The 6,749-nt window shown below is 54.3% G+C and overlaps 1 protein-coding gene across 1 annotated transcript; it reads right to left on the reverse strand.

Annotated features, from left to right (window-relative positions):
• Nucleotides 1–5,530: 5,530 nt before the first annotated feature.
• Nucleotides 5,531–6,468, reverse strand: OLIG3 (oligodendrocyte transcription factor 3). Its single transcript, XM_008691223.2, has one exon. The coding sequence runs from the start codon at nucleotides 6,347–6,349 to the stop codon at nucleotides 5,531–5,533; it is 819 nt and encodes a 272-aa protein (XP_008689445.2). The 5' UTR covers nucleotides 6,350–6,468.
• Nucleotides 6,469–6,749: the final 281 nt, after the last annotated feature.

The following is a 6,749-nucleotide window of genomic DNA, read 5'->3' on the forward strand; positions in this document are numbered from 1 at the left end:
CCCCCCCCCCCCCGCCCCCTTCGATGGAGCTACGGCCCAGCAGCCCCAGCTCCCCAAGGCCCACTCCCGGGGCGTGTGGAACTTTCTTTCCCGAGCGCTACTTTCGGGGACGGAGTTCACACTTGAGCCGGGCACAGGGCGGGAGCTTGGATCAGAAGCAGGGGCCCTGCGCCGGGGTCTGTGGCCCGGGTCTGCCGCGGAGAGCGAGGCGGCCGCTGCTCGGTGAGGTCCCCAGCGAGGAGAGGAGGCTGGTGGAAGCTCAGCAGCCGGGGCCACCCGGACAGACCCGGACCCTATCTCCTTAGCAAACTTTACAAACTGTCGGCGCAGGGCTGGGCTTGGGGGCGCAGGGAACGGAGAAGAAAGAGCGCCTGCAGCTCTCGGTCTGAGTTTGGATTTGTTTGTTTAGTTGTCACTGGTCTTTCTCCCTCCGGGTTTCCCTAAATGCTTAGGTATTTTGAGACTCTTGCGAGTGTTGGCGCAGTCTGGGTTGGCCCTAGCTCCGTAATGTCCCTCCCGGGTTTATCTTTCTTTTGTTACCTGCGCCTCCGCCTCTCTGGGCCTGCCGGGCGGACGTTAAAGAGGCGGTGGTCGGGGCGCGGGGACTGTCACTTTCCACGAGGCGCAGCTCCAACCTGGGGACCCCCAGCTTGCGCGGAACTGGAGTCTCGGCGCCGATCCCCTCGGCGTTAGGCCCCAGAACCGAAGCAAAGTTCGGGGCCAGTGTCTGCAGCGCGGGACCCGGAGGCTGGCGGGGGGGTGGGGGTAGGGGGCTCCCGGCTCCCCGCCTTCTGGTGCTGGAGCGCGGGGGGAGGGGCCACGCACCGGGCGGGTGGGCCGCGCAGCCCGCGCTCGCGGGGAGAGGGTCCTGAGGCTCCCGCTGCTCTGGTGCGCTTCCCTGCCGCGTCCCGCGCGCCCACCCTCTCGACCCCTCGCAGTCCCGCGACCCTGGCGTCCCAGGAAGGGGTCAGTGAAAACAGACACTCAACTGAAAAGCGGTCTCTCAGACCTGAACCTTCGGGTTTGGGCTCCCCCCGGCTACTTGTAAGGAAAATGGGTACGCGAGAGGCTCAGCAACGCGAGGTGGAGAGGGGGACACTCGTTCCCTTGCGAGTTTGCCAAGAGGCTGGCGGAAGATGAGGGTGCGTCCCTTTCGACCAGGGTCCCCCCTTTGGCCCATTTCTCTCCGAGGACACTTCCAGCGCCCTTCTGCCGCGCCTCCTCGTCTAGCGGCGGTTGCGAAGCCAGAGGGGCCTAGGCCGAGCCGGGCCGCGCTAACCCGGAGTCGCCCACATCCCGAGCGGCCTTGGTGGGCGCGGAGCCCCGACGTCCCCTCCTCACGACTCCACTTTCTGCTCCGGCCGGGAGCCGCGGGCGTGGGGTGCCCACGGGCCTTGGGACAAGGAGGGTCCCGGGGGAGAGGTGCAGGGACTGGGACGCTGCGAGCCAGGGACTAACTCCTGCAACACCGTCGGTCCCGCAGGAGCCCGGAGGGGTGAGGCTGAGCTTCCGCGGGGCGCCCGCGGGGTCGCCGCGGCTTCGCGGTCCCCGGGCCCCGACGCCTGTCCCTGGCGCCCCGGGGCCGCAGAGAGGCGGGAGCGAGCGGGAGAGCTGGGAGTGCACCCGCAAGGGCACGGAGGGCTGGGAGCCCACCCTTCCGACGGGCGGCGGGAGGAGGAGAGTGGGGCCGGAAGTTCTCAGAAGGGACCTAGAAAGGGCAGTTAAATCTTCTTGCCTGAACGAGATGCTCAGAGAATCTGGGCTTTTGCGATTTCAGGTAAGGGTATCAGTGGAGGCGACGAAAGTTCGCTTGACCCAGCTGCTTGAAAAAAAAAAAGTTTGAGGAGACACAAGTCCTTCTGTTGTAAGAGTTAGGAAACCTTGGACATCGTGGGCCCCCTCAGGCCCCCTCTTCCAACTCTTTCTCAAGATAGAAACCCAAGGTCCCAGAACCTCCCGGAGGGAGAGGAGTTCTTTAGAAACAAACTTCTAGTGTAGTCAGCCAAAGCCGACCAGCTTTCCTTTCTGAATGTGACTTTCTCCCGCCCTCAAAGTTCAGTCACCTGCTTAAAGCACCTCGAGGCTTCCAGTGCAAGCCTTTTCAATATATCTCTGCCCAGGAGGATCTCAGTGTTCTTTTAAATGTAAAGCAACGTTTATTCTAGAATGAAGGAATGCTCGTCGTGTTTCTAGATTGAATTAAAAACTGCCTTAAACTTGAGAACTTTCGAGAAAGTGGCAAATTCACAAGGAAACAATTTCGGCCAAGAACTATTCTCACCTTCCAGGTCATATACTTTTGTTAGGGTCGTCAGTAATTCGAGTATTTAACGGGAATTGCAAGTAAGGGTAGCTCGCAAAGTCACATCGCCAAGAGTCATATCCCCTCACCGGACAAGAACCTTCCCTGGGGGCCAGTGGCTAATGTTTCCTCCCAATAGATCAAGAAACTCCAAGCAACTGGGTTCCAAATAATTTTTCTCCTTGAGTTCCTGTCCTGTTCTTAAAGGAATCCTTTCTCCCAGTCTCCCTAGCCCAAGGGAGTTTTTGTAACCCAGAGAAAAGCTCAGTCTGCCTAGGGGAACTCCCCAACTGCTGGAAGCAATGTCTCTTTTCTGCTTCAGTTGGATAATTCGGGATAGAATTTCCTGGCCTGGAGGTTCCTTTTAGTGCCCTTTCCCAGGAAAATGGACCTTAGAGCTCTTTGATTTGACCACTGGCTGTATCTAAAGGGATTCATCACAGCAGCACAACGTCAAAATTCACCACTCTCCTGGTGTAAGGAGTGTGACTTTACTCTTTTCCAGCGCCCAATTTAAGCTTCAGCTCTAGAGAAGGGGTGAAGCCCACCACTAAGTCTGTGGTCAGGGCTCCACTCTCTCCCCAAGACCGGGCCTTTGGAAACAGGATCCAAAGTAGCAAGTAGCTCAGGGGAAAGTCGTTTCGCTGATTGATGAAACTTCTCCCTCCCCTCCCCTTTTTAAATAATAAACTCACCGGGAAAGGCTGGAGGGCTGCCTTGTGTTGGTTTCAAATAAATCCTCAACAGCTCTTTCCTCACCCAGAGAATGAATCACCCTTGGGAAACAGACGATTATTCCCCCATTTGTCTGCCGAAAACCAGGGGAAATAAGCACCCTCCACTGGAAACCCTCACTTTGGTCTTTCTCCCTGGCAGTAGGGGAGCTTGAGGGGGTGGGGGAGATGGAGGTGAATGAGTTACATAGAACCAGGACCCACTGAGATGCCCTCCCAAGGGCAAGTGGTGGGGAGCCCAGGGAGGAAAGGGCAGATAATTCCTGGATGTGTTATCCGTATTGGATCCTGGAGAGAGACAGCTCTATTGCTCTGCAGTGGAAACCACCAGCTTCCTCTTCTGGAAGAGGAGTTTAAGCCTCAACCAACTGATGGTGATGTTACATCTAATCCAGAGGCCAGTTCCAGGGTGGTGTATTTCAATCAGATTTCCAGGTCCCTTAGTAAGAAATACAGGCTTGTGCTGTTGGGTTTATCATCACTAGGATGTGATTTCTTGTCCTGCATAAACAAATAAAACCTTCTTGCTGGATTACTTTTGCTCACACAAACTGTATGAAACTGTTATGGAACTGGGAGTGAGGGATGAAGAGAGGAAAGTAATTGATTAAAATGACCCCAATTTTAGCCATCATTTATGTAGCAGGTGCCCCATATTCAGCTAATCAGACTTGCAGTCTAACCTAGGAAAGAAGGGAGAATTTTTGCTATAAATCTTTGAGATAGTGGGACATAAGAGGTGGTTGGCCTCATCTGAGCTCACCTTACAAAGCAGAGGGGCCTCCCCTTTCTCTGTGGGTCACACTGCCAACGGGGCAGGCAGAACAGTAGGCATTGGATTACTTATTTTCTAAGACCCCTCTTTGTTGACTTTAAAAACATATACTGGATTTTAACCTGTTTATTTTTTTTTAAAGGTCACATGGTCGATTTAAAGTGAAAGGACGTTAACTTACTGCTTCATTCCTGTCTGTTGTCAACACAGCCTGTGCAGCCACCACTTTGCCTCTCATTTCCTGTCACTTTGGGTTTTCAGATTACTTTTTTAAAATCTCAATTGCTGAGTTTATGAGCGTCTGATTACTGCAGAGAAATAAGGAGCTCAAATATCACAAGACTACCAGTGTGGACAATGCCCCCATTTGAAAGACATCTGGTTGTAATAATTAACACCAATTTATCTGACCTTTTTACCTGTGAATGACCAGAGAAAACTCTTTGTATCTGCCCGCACATCTGAATCTCTCACTCACTGCCAGATACACCTTACTGCACCCGTGTATTTTTTACCCACTACCGCCATCTTCAAAAATTTTAGTCAAAGGCAAAGCCAGGATTTAAAGGTTCTTTTTTATTTGAAATCTCATCCAGAAACACTGGTTATTAATAAATATATCATAGTTATCAAGAATATATAAAAAATAAAGACAGGTATTGTCTTTGAGGCCCTAACAAAATATTTCAAGCAAATGTTCAGGAAAATAAAAAACGGCACCCCTCCCCAAACCATGATAACTTTTCAAAGCTGATGATAGAGAGAGCCAACCCCGCATGCAGAATCACTGAGCAAGTGGGGGATGGGGCAAGCTAGTAGAGGGAGCCCAAGCTCTGGCAATAGCTGGCTCCTAGAACAGCCTAGGGATGGAGTTTGGGAATGGAGTTCGAAGGGGGTGGGGTGGGGGAAGAAGCGCTTGTGCGTGAGTTTGGGTCTTTGCACTCTGCCCCCCTTTTTTTCATTTCAAACAACCACAGACAGATATATGGATACTTCGGAGAATTCACTAATAAATCCTTGTTACAAGGAAAATGGCATCACGGCCTGCACAACATGTTTAGATAAGATTCATTCAGAAGCGTGCATGCATTCTTTTGACCTACACTGCGTCTTAAGGAAAACCCACGTAAGAGATGTCATGCCCTGGACCGAGGTTGAGATTCAAAACTTGGGTCTTGATCAAGCTCTCTCTTTCTCTCTCTCTTTCTCTCTCATTGTCTCTAGAAAAACAACTGGAGATGATAGTGACAATCGTAATTGCATCCATCTCAAGGAAATATTTACATTTGTTTTGCAAAAAAGGGGTGTTGTCCTTTCCAAGGTGAGAACGCAGAGCCTGAGAAAGCCAATTCTAAAGTCCCTTCGCAAGTTTTTAACCACACCGATCCCGTCTTTATACAACAAATGCAGTTTTGACAAGAGCATATGTAAGTGAGAAATACTGGCGCGGCATGGGGGAAAAGAAGCATGCATGCAAAACACACGACGTCTGGTTCGAGTCCCCCTTCGTTACCACCTAGAAATTGCAGTTTGGTTTTGGTCCTTTCCCTCCGGGGGTCTAGTGGGGTCTCAGATCTCGCACGCGGCGTGGGAGGCCGCAGGACCCCGCGCTCACCCTCCCGCCGGCCGAGGGCTCAGCCACCCACTTCCCTCCCGGCCCAGCACCGCGGTCCCTCCCGCCTCTCTCCCCTCATCCTGGGCAGCCGGGCTGTCCGCTGCTCACTTGAGCAAGTCCTTGGACTCGGCCGACAGCCGAGCCATGTTGGCGGTGGAGAGAGCGGAAAGGTGCGGCGGCGGCGGCATCTGGCAGATGGTGCAGGGGCAGGGCAGCCCGGCCCAGTGCTGGAAGCCGCTGCCCAGCTGCAGCGCGGGCGGCGTGGAGGGCGCCTTGAGCAGCGAGTGGGGAGGTCGAATAGTGCCGATGGCCGGCAACGAGGCGGCGGACAGCGGGGACGAGGCGTTGCCGGACGAGAGCGCGCCGCCCAGGATGGGGTGCACCGGGTGCACGGCGTTGGCGGCGTGTGCTGGGTGGCCGGCGGAGTGGCCCACGGTCCCGCAGTGGAAGGCAGAGTGATGGCCCCCGTAGATCTCACCAACCAACCTCTTCATCTCCTCCAGGGAGCTGGTGAGCATGAGGATGTAGTTTCTGGCCAGCAGGAGAGTGGCGATCTTGGAGAGCTTGCGCACCGAGGGCCCGTGCGCGTAGGGCATGACCTCGCGCAGCCCGTCCATGGCTAGGTTTAGGTCGTGCATCCGCTTGCGCTCGCGGCCGTTGATCTTCAGCCGTAACTGCTGCAGGTCCTGCTCCGACAGCTGCTTCTTGATTTTGTACTTGCTGCTCTCGCCCGTGGCCTTGGTGCCGGCCCGTGAGAGGCTTTCCCCGGGCATCTTCGGCACCATGTCGCCCTGCGTAGAGGAGACCGAGTTGAGACGGCTCTCCTGGTGGTGGTGGTGGCGGTGGTGGTGTTCCCTCAGATACATCTCATCCATGTCCGGCGATGAAGCTCTGCTGGAGACAGAGCTCGAATCAGAATTCATTTTATTACAGGGGATGCGGCCCTACCGTGGGGAAGCTTTAGGTGGGAAATTAACGAAAATCTTGAATTAAAAAAAAAAAAATCTGCACAGCCCAGCGACCCACTTCTCAGCGGCAAGACGTGAGAAGAAAAGCTGAGGTACTGCCCTTCCCAGCCTTTCTCCCTCCCCACTCCTTTCTCTCTGGTTCGGCTGTTTCCTGGACTGCGGGTTGGTGTACGCTTGGACTAACCTCACGCTGAAAAAGAGGGGCTTTTATAGAGCTGCGCCGGAGAAAAGAGACAAAAGGAACCCTCCTATCTATCCTGGGCTGGTTAGGATGACGTGCCATCATTCAGGGCGGTGCGCTTTGCTGTCCCATTTAGCAAGGATTCCTATTCATATTCATTGTGGGGCCGCCCTG

Source organism: Ursus maritimus, unplaced genomic scaffold (assembly GCF_017311325.1).
Source record: "Ursus maritimus isolate PB19 unplaced genomic scaffold, ASM1731132v1 scaffold_13, whole genome shotgun sequence".
NCBI classification, from domain to species: domain Eukaryota; kingdom Metazoa; phylum Chordata; class Mammalia; order Carnivora; family Ursidae; genus Ursus; species Ursus maritimus.